Source organism: Myripristis murdjan, chromosome 19 (assembly GCF_902150065.1).
Source record: "Myripristis murdjan chromosome 19, fMyrMur1.1, whole genome shotgun sequence".
NCBI lineage: Eukaryota > Metazoa > Chordata > Actinopteri > Holocentriformes > Holocentridae > Myripristis > Myripristis murdjan.
The window spans coordinates 4,499,205-4,511,075 of record NC_043998.1 but is presented as its reverse complement, the minus strand read 5'-3'; the positions used below and the strand labels follow the sequence as shown (position 1 = coordinate 4,511,075).

The following is an 11,871-nucleotide window of genomic DNA, read 5'->3' as shown; positions in this document are numbered from 1 at the left end:
TAAGAATTTCGGAGATTATGTTTATTTGACTTTGCATTTTCATCATCATCATCACAAAACTGGTCCATGCTTGCTACTTCTATGTCAGGAACATTGCCAAGGTCAGCACCTCAGGACACAGAGATAATTATCTCTCACTTTTTAACATCCCATTTAGATTACTGCAATGCTCTTTTCACCCATGTAACTCAGCTTGTCCTAAACTCTGCAGCACGACTTTTAACTTTTACAGTGAAAACAATGTACTAGAATTGGGATAGGGTTTCTAAATTGGCTGAATGTTCAAACGGTGTTCCACAGGGATCAATATCAGGACCACTTCTGTTCAGTTTGTACAGTAATATCCTCCCTTCTGTATGCATTAATGTCAAAATCCAAATATATTCTGATGACAGTTATTGATATTCCTTGTTTATATTAAAAAGATAAAATAGCAGATAAAATAGCAGGAATGGCTGTGCCATGTTTTAAGTATCCGGGAATTATAACTATTTCAAATATCAACTTACTTCAAAAAAAAAAAAAAAAAAAGCCAAACAAGTCTCCAATGCAGTTAACACAATCTGTCCAATACAGGTGTATCTGTAATCAAATAAAAAAGCCTCGAACTGTAGCTGAACATATTTTGTGAAAACGTGCCTTTTCTACAGTATATATCAGAGGAAGAAATATAAAATTTATTATAACAAAGAAGCTCAAGATTATAGTTACGAGGAATATACTGCACAGGTATTTGTGTGTCTGCAAGCAGCATTTGTCCAGAGCTCCTTTGACCAGTCAGAACAGACATGTTCATGTTACTGAACGTACCCAGAGTGCACTGCTTCACAGCTGGAAGTGCCTGGGACGTGCTTACAGACCAGTTCATGGTGAAGTCAGTTCCTGCCTGTTGCTGCAGGTCTGTCTGTAGTCTCTCTCCTTCATGTACGCCGTGTCAGCCAGGAGTTTTGTCCGAACCGAGTCGTCCACCGTCAGCCCAAGCGTCACTTCTTTGAACACCTTACACATGGACAGCTGCGGTGGACGGAAGGATTCAGGGCGGTTAGGTTCACTGGCAGTAACAAGTTGATGTGTTTCACCTCATGTTTCACCTCATTACCTTGTGGAAGTGGAGTTTCTTGAACATGGCGATGCTGACTTGATTGTCCAGTCCGATCTTTGCCTCAAACTTTTGAATGCCCAGTTTCGTCACCGCTGTTGGAGGAGAGCACATCAGCAGGTAACCTTCATACAGGTATCACAGTTTTGAATCAGATCAGTAACAAATACAGAAAGGAGACAAATATAACTTTGCTTTCCATTTATTCTGTAAAACTCTTAAAAAAAGGAACTTTGGCCTATTGGCGGAAACAAAAAAAAATTTTTTAGAGGGAAGCCAAAGTGCTCCAATACATGTGATTTAAATAAATTAAGCTCTTTCTGTGAGCCATGGCTGCTTCCACAATGCGACCAACAGCTCACTTTCTTCATATGACCAGGCTATGTATGGGGTTCATTTTGCACCTCAGAGTAAAAGAACACATATCTTTTGTCTACACTTTCATTGCAAATCTGCACTGGAATTTAGGAAATTAATACTAAAAAATAAGTGTGTCAGTAAAATTTTATTTCACTATGACGGTTAATTTTTGCCAAGTATGTTCTGCTACATGCCTAATTAAAGTCCACTTAAGCATACTAAGAAATCTCAGTCTCCATAATACACCAGTGTATATTTCAGTGGTGGCTGCCTGTTAGAATAACAGTGAAGAAATACACTGGATGATCATGTAATCTGCTTACCATAGGACATCATCATGCATGTCACCTCCTTTCCGATGCCCCTGCCCCTGTAGCTCGGCTCTGTTGAACACAAGAAACTGCATAAACATTTTATGTCAAGTAATGAGCAACATCAAGCTTCTTAGTTTAATATGCTGTGAAACGGGGATAGAAGACAAATGAGCTCTTGCACACAAAAATCTGAAAAGTCACCCCGAGGTATTTCAGCATGAGTAGATAAAACTAGAGTTCGCCTTTACTTTTAGTGTGTTTGTAACATAAACAGGATCACCAGCAATCATTATCTCCAGCTCAGCCAAAGAGGGGTCACTGGGATCAGTGAGGAAGATGTTGACGTCTCCCACCATGCACTGCTCCTCCTGCACGCTGGAGTCTGCCCATCGCTGCTTGTCCAAGATGATGAAGGTGCACTCTGGCAAAATGAGATGCAGTTTGAGAAAGAGGTAAAGAACCAAGTGTTTTGTCATTCACGTGACAGGCTGGCTAGATGACACTGAATGACAATTGATATGATGGCATTTTTTTTTCCCTGGACGTGCTGCAAGGATGGAAAGATATTAAATAGAGGGTATTTCCCCTTAGTGCAAACTCAAGATGTTGCTATAATCAACATGTACAGACAAAATGCTTTGAGAGGCTAAAACTGCTGCTACATCACCTTACAACTAAGCCGCTTTAATTACAAAAGAAAGGCAAACATAGGCCTCATAGGCCACTGTAAAACAAGATTTTAAATAGTGGCAATTAAAATCCACTGTCTCTGCGTCTTTTAACCCAGCTTTTTGGCACAACATATTACTATTTTTGCACTTCTGAATTGGTATTTATTTAGGCAATATGGTGTCTTATAGATTATCTACAGGAAACCAACTGCACTGTCTCTTATATGAGCTCCTTTTTTCTTCAGTGCACAAGCCCATGCCTTTTTTCTGGAGCAACAATTTTGGAATATTCATCGGCCTCCAGGAGAAGCTGTGTTTGAGTGAGATGACAGATGCCGGCTTACTGTCTTCATCCTCCCTCCAGCTCCTCTGCATGTCGTACTCCTGCTGCAGGGTCAGCGGCTCTGAGGCTGTCAGCTGCTGGAGCTCATGGGACTTCATCCATTCGTGATACCTGACAGGCGGACAGGGAGGATACAGGGAGGATGCTGAAGCTGAACCAGGGTGTGGGGTGTGATGGTGCAAAGCAGTAAGACAATGGATGCATGCATGCAAAGGTGTGCACTGATGCCCTGCACACCACAGCCAGACATATGGGAGTCACTGCACTTGTCTGACTGCATTATCAGCACAACAAGCATGCGGGTCCACAGTGCAGCTGATATTACCTTGGCACATGGTCTGCATTGTAGGGAACCAACACGACTTGGTTTCCTTCCAGTAAAGTGTTCTCGTTTATCCTCATGACGCCAAAACCAGACAGGAGAACCGATCGGTTTAATACATATTCCGATCGGGAGGTATTTTTGTCACTTTCTGGTAGATGCCAGCTCGGTTTCCACGGGTTTCCCTTCCCCACCGGTAAAAGTCAGTAATCCACTTCCTTATCCAGCACTCGTTGGTTCAAGCCGCAGCTGTAGTGGCAGCACAAAGCCGCATGTCGCCGCCTGCTGCAATAAAGTGGGAAGTGCAGAAATCCAAGTCCCAAGTGAGGGGTTTGTACACTACAGCTCAGCTTATTATTCTGAAAATGGACAGCGGATAATTTATGGGAATGAGAAATTAAACAGATTTATTTCTATCACAAGTATGAGGAAATAAAGGGTTGATGAAAATAAAAGTTTAGTAAAGGGAAATAAAAGTGATTTTTATTGTAGCCATTCTTGGTTTCATCAAGGAACACCAACTCCTGATTCAGTGATGCTCTTTCACCAAAATCATCTCCCTCATACACACACACACCACGCCACACTACCAGTTACACTGGGCTTGGCTGCATAGAGCTTTATTATATTTTTTCTCATTTTGCGTATACAGAACATATTATGGCAGATTTTTTTTATTATTATTATTTTAAGACGTGTGTATGTACCTGCACATGTTTTCCTGTGAGTGTATGTGTGCAAGTGTGTGTGTGCTAAGTGCCTCTGCCCAGGCCGTGCCACTGTTTGACCACTTCCTGCGGTGTGTTGACCATGTCCATCCAGTGCTGCAGCTGAGGGCCCCTGGCGTACATAAAGGGACCCAACACCAGCACTCCCAGCAAGGCCGGAGCCTCTGGGGGAGAGAAGAAGGCTGTAAGGGTGAAATTACCCAAATGCTAGCTTTTCAAGAACTAAGATGAAACAGTCTAAATTTTGAGCTCTCTCAACCCACAGAGATGTTACCCCTTGAGCGAAACTGGAATGAAAAAAATTCACTTCACAGCAACAATATGAAACTAATTCAGTTGTTTTTCTTTTTCTTATTGGTATTGGTTAACCAGGCTGACACATTTGCACTCCAGGCTAATTCCAGTGATAGAAATAGTTTAAAAAGCATGTGGATTAATCAAATCGAATCAAAATGAATTAAGTAATTAATTCAGAAAGTGAGAAAGACCTTTAAGGCAGCAGGGAATATGTCCATCATGTTCCCCAGTTTCTCCTGTACAACATATATGCAACCACATGTGAGAATGTGGTCAACTCTGAACACTCAACTTTTGTTTACCTTTCCTGTCCCTTCCCTGGCCACAACAACCTGAAACAGGTTGTTCCTCATCTAGTTCCTCATGATTTTGTGACTGAATGTGCACTGTTTTCCAGGATGAAAAGGTAATGGGATTTTCATATAAAAATACAAACAAACCACACTGGGATTATTATTCCAGAAAAAAACTCTAAAAAGTCACCTGAAGGGATGGCATTCGGCTGCTGCAGCTCCAGCCTCAGACAGGCCTCATCCAGCTGCTGCTGTCGCAGTTTAAAGGTCATCTTGTGGTTGAAGTGAGGGTCGACCTCACCTTTTACCACAGAGCTGCACTTGGTCTTCACCACCTTAGTGTGTATGTGCAGGCTCACCTGGACACACACACCTGGGAGGAGCCACACATAGACACACGCATTGTCTCAATGTCCATGATGCGATCTGTCAGATTTTCCTGCACACCCAGTTGCCCCGAGTACAGCTGGCTGAATAGTTTACCATTCAAACTGCAGCATAAAGGCATGTTGGATGCACAGACACACATCAGCAGGAGCTTTCCCAGCCTCTTACCTGCGTCTGTGAGCAGCTGCAGGCCTCGTGCCCTCAGCGGCACCACAGTGAGGTGCTGCAGAGACGGAGTGTAGCTGAGAGACACCAGGACATCACCCAGCTCTGAGCACTGACACAGAGAGGGAGGTGGGGCAAGCACAGGGATCAGGAGGCTGTGTGCAAGTAGCTGTGTGTGCCTGAGCGTGCACAGGTGCATTTATTTGTTGTGTGTGTGTGTGTGTGTGTGTGTGTGTACCTGTGTGTCCTCCTCTGCCTCCAGGTCTCTCCACAGCACCCTGCCAGCCTGACCCAGTTCACCCTCCAGGGGAAACAGCACCCTTCCCACTGCATGGCGCTTACCTGCTTGCTCCACACTCATCACACACACACTCAGGGTGCTCCGAGACACACACACCCCTGACACCTGGGGGGAGATGCATATGTGGGTGAATGCGCGTGCCTGAATAGATGATGCAGAGGGCGTGGAGAGTTGAGTCTCCTCACCTGGAAAACGAAACAGTCATTGAACTCCGGGTCGGGTCCCGTGCCCCTGGCCTTGGCCTGGTGAGGTCGACGGTCGTCAGGGAGGAGCCGCAGTTCCACCAGCGTGACGTTACCATGGAAATGGGGCGGGAGATTGCCAAGGCGGAGCAGTGAGACCATGAGCTGCTCGCTGCTGTGGCGATACTCTACAGCAAAGCAGAGGCGTGTGGCCAGGCCAGGAGGGGGGGCCACCACCTCATTCAGAGTGGGAACACAGTACAGACCAGCCAGCACTGTCCCAACTGGGTACCAGCCTATTGGATATAAAAATAGACAAGATATGGTTACACTGTATGAAAACACATAGGTCCCAAATATCACCAGATTTTAAAGGAATACAATACTATATGATATTATATTGTTGTTAAGTATAGGATTTTTTGTATGGGTTATGGCATATCACAATCACAATCATAATTAAATGTCTCCTCTCTACACATGAATAATATGCCTAATAAAGAGCCACAAAGGAAGTAGTCCACCTATAAGACTGAGTATTGAAATTCAGTATATCACTCAGTATACAAATGTGACAATATCAAATATAAAATTAATCACAATATGAGCTACACTTTATTTATTTTTTTTTTATTGTAATCACAAATTAAAAGGCTTGCCCATCACAATTTCACAAGCTGCCCATCAAAATTATATTGTTGCACTTTCAGCATTTTCAGTTTTTTAATCTAAGAATCCAATGGCATTAATAGAAAGTCAGTCATACTTTGTTGTCAGTGGACTTTAATTTATTATGAACTGTATCATATTTATAACAAATAATAAAATATGTATTGTGTATTGTATCATATTGTAATACAATACCCAATTATGAAAATTCACATGTCATGACATATAAAATATAACTGCCACCTCCTTTTAGGTAGTAGATGAATTTCACTGTCAGCTTAAAAAAAAGTGAAGAGACTTTTTTTAAGTGAGTATGGGGGAGTTAACCTACTCCTTACTGAGAGTGATCCACGATGGGCCAGTATGTCTCTCTGGCCTGCCACCTTCATCCCCTCCTCCTCCTCCTCCTCCTCCTCCTCCTCCTCCACTCTCCCCGCCTCATTCTTCAGACTGCTGTGGTTTCGTGGTGTGAAGCGGGGCGGCAGAGTGAAAGGGATCTCATCCGGCCTTTCATGGAGATGCAAAGACTCACGTCAGTATTATCATTTTCAAGTTAATTGTGATACCTTTGTATATTTACCATGAACTGCTGCAAGAAACTGACATGTTATATAATAACAATAATAATGGGTTGAACAAGCTGCACAAGGCTTTCCATATATAAATCAAATGCTTTAAAGATTCAGATGCTGAGGAAATTCTGGACTGGGGACTTTAAGATACATGATGTTAGTTTCATGCTGAACTGTTACTTGTGTGTTTTGTGTGAAAGGAGATGTGAGGTGCTAACCTGGACCAGGAGCCTTGAGAAACCAAGATCACTGGAGCGGTGCATGCTGGGACTTGGGGAGACATGGACACCAGCTCCTCGTATCGCTGCTGCCTCTTCCTCCTCCACAGATAATAAGCCATTAGAGCCATCAGCACTATGAACAGGAGACCCACAGGCAAACCCACTGCCAACACTAACATCTGGCCTGAAAACAGAAATTACAGATAAACGATGAAACCAGGAGACACGGGGAGAATGAGGCTGACAGAGAGACATCGAGCTGGGCCCCGTCCAGTTTTCTGCTTACCTGCCATGGAGAAACAATTTATCATTCAGCTCCAAACCTAACAGACGTTTAACCATCTATTTCCCTCTATTTTCTTCCTGGCGACTTTCACTCAGACAGACTGATGCTCCCTCAAATTAGTTTGTCAAACCGAGAGAGACAGTCTTTTCTAATCACCCTCCATGACAGCGGTGCACATACAGTTTGAATGTGTGTGTTCATGGCGACTCTGGAGAGCCGTGAGACCGAGGCACAGCTGGCTGATTCACACTCTTATCTGACTTGTTTTGTTGGCTGCTAGTCTCATACCCTTTCATACCATATTTGTTTTTGTCTTTTCCTGCTTTTTCTCCTTTCTTTTCTTTCTTTACATTTATCCACCGGTCTAACAGGTTTCATCTGAACCCTCCTTCATATGTTTACCATATAAATAATTGTCTATATATTTAATGAGGCTGTCCTGATGCCTGACAATGCTTGTAAAATCAATGGCTTGATCTTGACTCAGGACCAGAATGCTTCTGGCTCTCACTGTAGCTGCTTATCCACACGCTCCTGGTTCAGACGCACACACACACAAACACACACACACACACACACACACACACATGCAAACACTCAAGCTCTGTTCAGAGATTGGACAACAGCTAATGAGATGAAAGAAGCTAATCCTTGGCATTGAAAGTAGCGTAATGGCATATACGCATACACACACAGACACATGTACATTGCAGAAAACTACATATTCGCCGTGACAGCGTCTTCAGAGGAGATAGAGGGTTCTGTCACAACAAACAAGACAGAGGATAAGATACTGAGGAGTGTGTGCAAGGCTGTGCGAGGAGAGCAAAATGGGTGATCTTCTTAAGAAGCAGAGACCGAGGAAGGAATGAGGAGAGGAAGGTCCGGAGCCATTTAACAGGAATTCTGCTCATTGAGCTCATACACATGGCGAGGAAAACAGAAGGCTGGGTATGAGCAGAGAGGTAAGAAGTTATTTTTGTGTACAAGGAACAGTCATACTTATTGTACTGAGTGTTTATTCTTCCGCTTAGGAAGAGGATAAAATTAAACAGGTCGGTTTGGGACAGAGGTGAAGCCCAGGGCAAGGGAACGATTTAAGCCAAATATAGTTTACCTGGGTGTTTTGTTCTAGTTGGGCACAGCGTTGCCTCACAATGTTTCTGTTGGATGGCATAACAAAAGCTGGTTACTTCTAAATTGATTTTTGGCAGCCTATTTTTATCCTCTTATTTATCTCCTCTCCCCTCCCCGTGCTCTCTGTTTCCTTCTGCTGCAGCTCTCAGTCTTCTGCCAAGCAAAGGCCAAAAGGTCTCTTAAATCTGTCCTACTCAATCCATCTTTTGTCTAAATAATCTAATAATCTGGTCTGTGCAATCTGATTAGGCTAATCTGGGCATGCATGTGTGTGTATGTGTGTGTGTCTGTGCAAAGGCAGGACTGTGGGCCTGTGCAAGTGGGTGAGAAAGAATAAAGAGAGACAGAATAGATTCAGGATAAAGAGCAATTCAAGAATCAAAAACGTGTCATTTTGTTTTGTGTGTTTTAGTGTGGTTGCTATGGCGAGGTCTGGTCGCCCTGTGTCTGAGCACTTCAAGCCCAGTGGCAGCTGGGTCACGTCCCCCGCTGAAGCTGGGACGGAGAGAATAGAGGAAGATGATGATCGGGCACCCATTTTCTCCCTGTCCAAGAGCTCCGTGGATATGCTCATGGCAGTGGGAGCTCCACACAAGCGGGACCCGGCCTGGACCAGAGTGGACCTGAAACGAAGCTCCAGTACCAACACACACTCCGAGAAAAACTCGCCTACACTCCAGCAACTGCATGCTCATGTACTCCAGCGTATCAACACAGGAAACACACACAGCTCTCTCCCACTCGGTGAGCAATGTGCTCCAAATGCAGAGCAGTGGAGTGTGTGCAGTGGGAGCGCACACAGCGGCAGTAGCACTCCAGACACTGCTGTTTGGACGGGAGAGACAATGTGCCCCTGGAGTCTAACCCAGGAAACCCTCTGCCCTGCTGCACCAGACTCCCCCATATCCAAAATAACCTCACTCTCTACCACGCTCTCCCCCTTAGTTTCACCCCACCAAACCCCATCCTTGGCACCCGCAGAACCATTCTCACCTTCATTACCACTGGGCGTACATCAACGGGAAGACAAGCTTACGCCCTCGTCCACTGCCTCGCCCCTGCCTCCACCACCCTTACCGGACTACTCACCTGGAACTGTCCAGCTCACCGGGACAGAAGATGAGTCCTTTCTGGCAAATCACACCCAGTGCTTTCATTTTCCTTCCCCACCCACCTCCCTCATCAACTTAGAGGAAGAGGGTGGATATGAGAGTGTTTCTGCAGAGCGTGGATGCCTTGTGGAAGCCTCTGTAGAGAGTCTGCCCGGTGTCACTTTCAACCATGGAGGCACACAGCCCCTGGGGGTTGGCATGGAAAGCCCCGCTGATGTCCCAATTTTTATGTCCCAAGCATCCAACCCTCCAGTGGAAGGACAAGAATCAAAGGAAGAACCATCTGTTTGCCGCCTGGAGTTGCCATGGCAGCCAGGACACAGCAGTCCAAAAGGTTTCTTCCCTTGCCAAGGGTGGAGGCCAGCCCTGGTCTCTTCCCTGAGTGACTCATGGTTGGACAGTTACTGCAGGTGTGACTCTAACCAGTCCGGACAGGGGATCACAAACTTAATGGCATCACCGAGGGCTCTAAAGGGGGAGGTGCTTAGGGAAGAGGGGGCCGTTACGCTGGAGGAAGGGACGATGACATCACAACTAGAGTTGGTAGATGTGGCGGTGCAGACGGTCTCTCCTGCAGGATCCTGGTGGAATATAAGGAGGAACATGTCCTCCAACATGGGCTCCCACTCCATCTTGGGCTCGCCACCTGGGTCAAGACTGAACCTGAGGTCCTCACTAGGGTCCAACTCTAACCTAGTGTCACCTTCCTCTAGCATGTTCCCAATGGACAGTGGAGAGGAGGAAGAAGGGCCTGGGGATGGCTCTGTGTGCATAGTTAGCTCTCCTTTATCGCACCCCATGGAGAGGAGGAGGTCCTGTCTGAAGGTCCAGGGGGAAGACAAGTGTAGGGGTGGAGAGCGGGGCGAGCTGGGGAGGAGGAGCAGCATGAAGCAGGTCCAGTGGGATGAGGATGGGTTGACGTGGGATGTGTATGGAGCATCCTTGGACCCTGATGAGCTGAGCACAGCCATACAGAGACACCTGGAACTGCAGAGCAGCAAGGACAAAGAAAGCCCAAAGAAACCAAAACATAAGTCCAAGAAAAGGACTGCTGCCAAAGTAGCAAAGACTCCTGTGGTAGAAAACATAGTGAAGCCAAGCCCCCCAGTGATGGTTGATACAGCAACCTCAATGGTGGAGAGTCAGAGTGAGGTGATGCCAGATGCAGAGGCAGAGGCAGAGGCAGAGAATGAGCTGGAGAAAGAGGGTGGAAAAAAGGAGGAAACCGCAGAGGTTTTGGATGAAACCAGGAAGGCAGAGGAATATGAAAAAGAAAAAGATGGTGAAGGGGAGGAAGGGGAGGTGTATGGGGAAGAGGGTGCAAGACATCAAAAGCCATCCTCCCATGGGAGCAGACGCAGCCAGAAGAAGAGCGTGATTAGGTCACTGAGGCCCGGCTGGTGTGGGGGCTCCAGAAAAGCCAATGACTGATGTGTGAGACTTTGAGAGACTTTTCAGATACTTTAAGAGCTCATGACGTTTGCATAAAAACCACACTAACGGAACTCTAAATCAATCTGCGAAAAGCACTGGATCTGTGTGGTTTAAAATAATAACCGGTTGTGGTTTGGTAAAGGAATAGAGGTGTAACAGTCGAAAAACGGTTCTTCACCTAATTAAGATATGCTGTTAAATAGTATTAAATAAATACATATCTGAATACATCTGGTGAAGTGCAGGTGAAGGTGAAGAGTTAAATTTGTGAGACAGATAAAAGAAGGTGAAATGACATTGACTCGTGCGTGTGTGAAATAAAACCAAAGGTCATTCTTCTGTGTCTGTGGCTGTAAATATTTCAACACTGCATTTCTGTTTTTGAAGATTAAGTATGGATGCTTGCAAATGAGAGACACACGATGAAAAAGTAATGAAAAAGAATTCATGTGGTATTACTTACACTATTCCAGATACAATTCCTTGTAAAGTCCACATGCCTAGCCTGACAACCACATTTACAGTGCTCAGATATTTGGTCTGACAGTCATCCACTGCCATGTCATGCGTGGATATTTTGTAGCTCACTGCACACCCAAAACATGCAGCTAATCGTTCCCTCTCTGCCTCACTCACTTCATAGACTCGCTCAAGTCACTCGCTCACTCATTCACGGTGAAAAACATATACAAAGTTCAGTTATGTTTAAACTTGGTGAACCATGGTGGTGGTATGACCATTCAGTCGCTGCTGTTCAGATGAGCAGGCACATTCTCTCTCATTCACCGTAGTAAAAAGCTCCACTCACTAGTTGCTTCCACTGGAGTTATTGTTGTCATATTTCACTGGTTAGGAACAAACAACACAGATGTGTGTGTGAGTGTGTGTGTGTATGCATATGTGTGAGTGTTTATCTGGCTACGTGGGTCTGTGATTCTCTTTTGCTTTTCTCTACTTATTCATTTCTCATGATCTTGA

The 11,871-nt window shown here is 45.1% G+C and overlaps 2 protein-coding genes across 3 annotated transcripts; both read right to left on the bottom strand.

Annotated features, from left to right (window-relative positions):
- nat9 (N-acetyltransferase 9) lies at positions 1–3,344 on the bottom strand. 2 transcript variants are annotated; one of them, XM_030077648.1, is made up of 6 exons: positions 3,113–3,344; positions 2,789–2,898; positions 2,054–2,194; positions 1,783–1,842; positions 1,100–1,224; positions 1–1,014 (listed from the first exon to the last, which is right to left on the bottom strand). In XM_030077648.1, the coding sequence occupies exons 1-6, from the start codon at positions 3,187–3,189 to the stop codon at positions 865–867; spliced, it is 663 nt and encodes a 220-aa protein (XP_029933508.1). In that variant the 5' UTR covers positions 3,190–3,344; the 3' UTR covers positions 1–864. The 2 variants fall into 2 exon arrangements, with proteins under 2 accessions (XP_029933508.1, XP_029933509.1); XM_030077649.1 differs by having other exon boundaries at positions 865–1,014; positions 1,100–1,194; positions 3,113–3,342.
- A 517-nt stretch (positions 3,345–3,861) lies between these two features.
- Positions 3,862–7,103, bottom strand: syt15 (synaptotagmin XV). Its single transcript, XM_030078438.1, has 7 exons — positions 6,922–7,103; positions 6,463–6,638; positions 5,466–5,758; positions 5,218–5,385; positions 4,983–5,091; positions 4,618–4,800; positions 3,862–4,001 (listed from the first exon to the last, which is right to left on the bottom strand). The coding sequence occupies exons 1-7, from the start codon at positions 7,101–7,103 to the stop codon at positions 3,862–3,864; spliced, it is 1,251 nt and encodes a 416-aa protein (XP_029934298.1).
- Between the last annotated feature and the right edge of the window lie 4,768 nt (positions 7,104–11,871).

What these genes read in the sequence shown, in the direction of transcription:
- nat9 (XM_030077648.1), bottom strand. Translation starts at nt 3,189, where the DNA reads ATGAGGATAAACGAGAACACTTTACTGGAAGGAAACCAAGTCGTGTTG. An exon ending in AATGCAGACCATGTGCCAAG is followed by an intron (nt 2,899 to 3,112) that starts GTAATATCAGCT and finishes TCCGCCTGTCAG; the next exon opens with GTATCACGAATGGATGAAGT. An exon ending in GCTGGAGATAATGATTGCTG is followed by an intron (nt 1,843 to 2,053) that starts GTGATCCTGTTT and finishes TGTGTTCAACAG; the next exon opens with AGCCGAGCTACAGGGGCAGG.
- syt15 (XM_030078438.1), bottom strand. Translation starts at nt 7,103, where the DNA reads ATGTTAGTGTTGGCAGTGGGTTTGCCTGTGGGTCTCCTGTTCATAGTG. An exon ending in GCAGCTGCTCACAGACGCAG is followed by an intron (nt 4,801 to 4,982) that starts GTAAGAGGCTGG and finishes GGCTCCTCCCAG; the next exon opens with GTGTGTGTGTCCAGGTGAGC. An exon ending in GCCGAATGCCATCCCTTCAG is followed by an intron (nt 4,002 to 4,617) that starts GTGACTTTTTAG and finishes TCTCTCCCCCAG; the next exon opens with AGGCTCCGGCCTTGCTGGGA.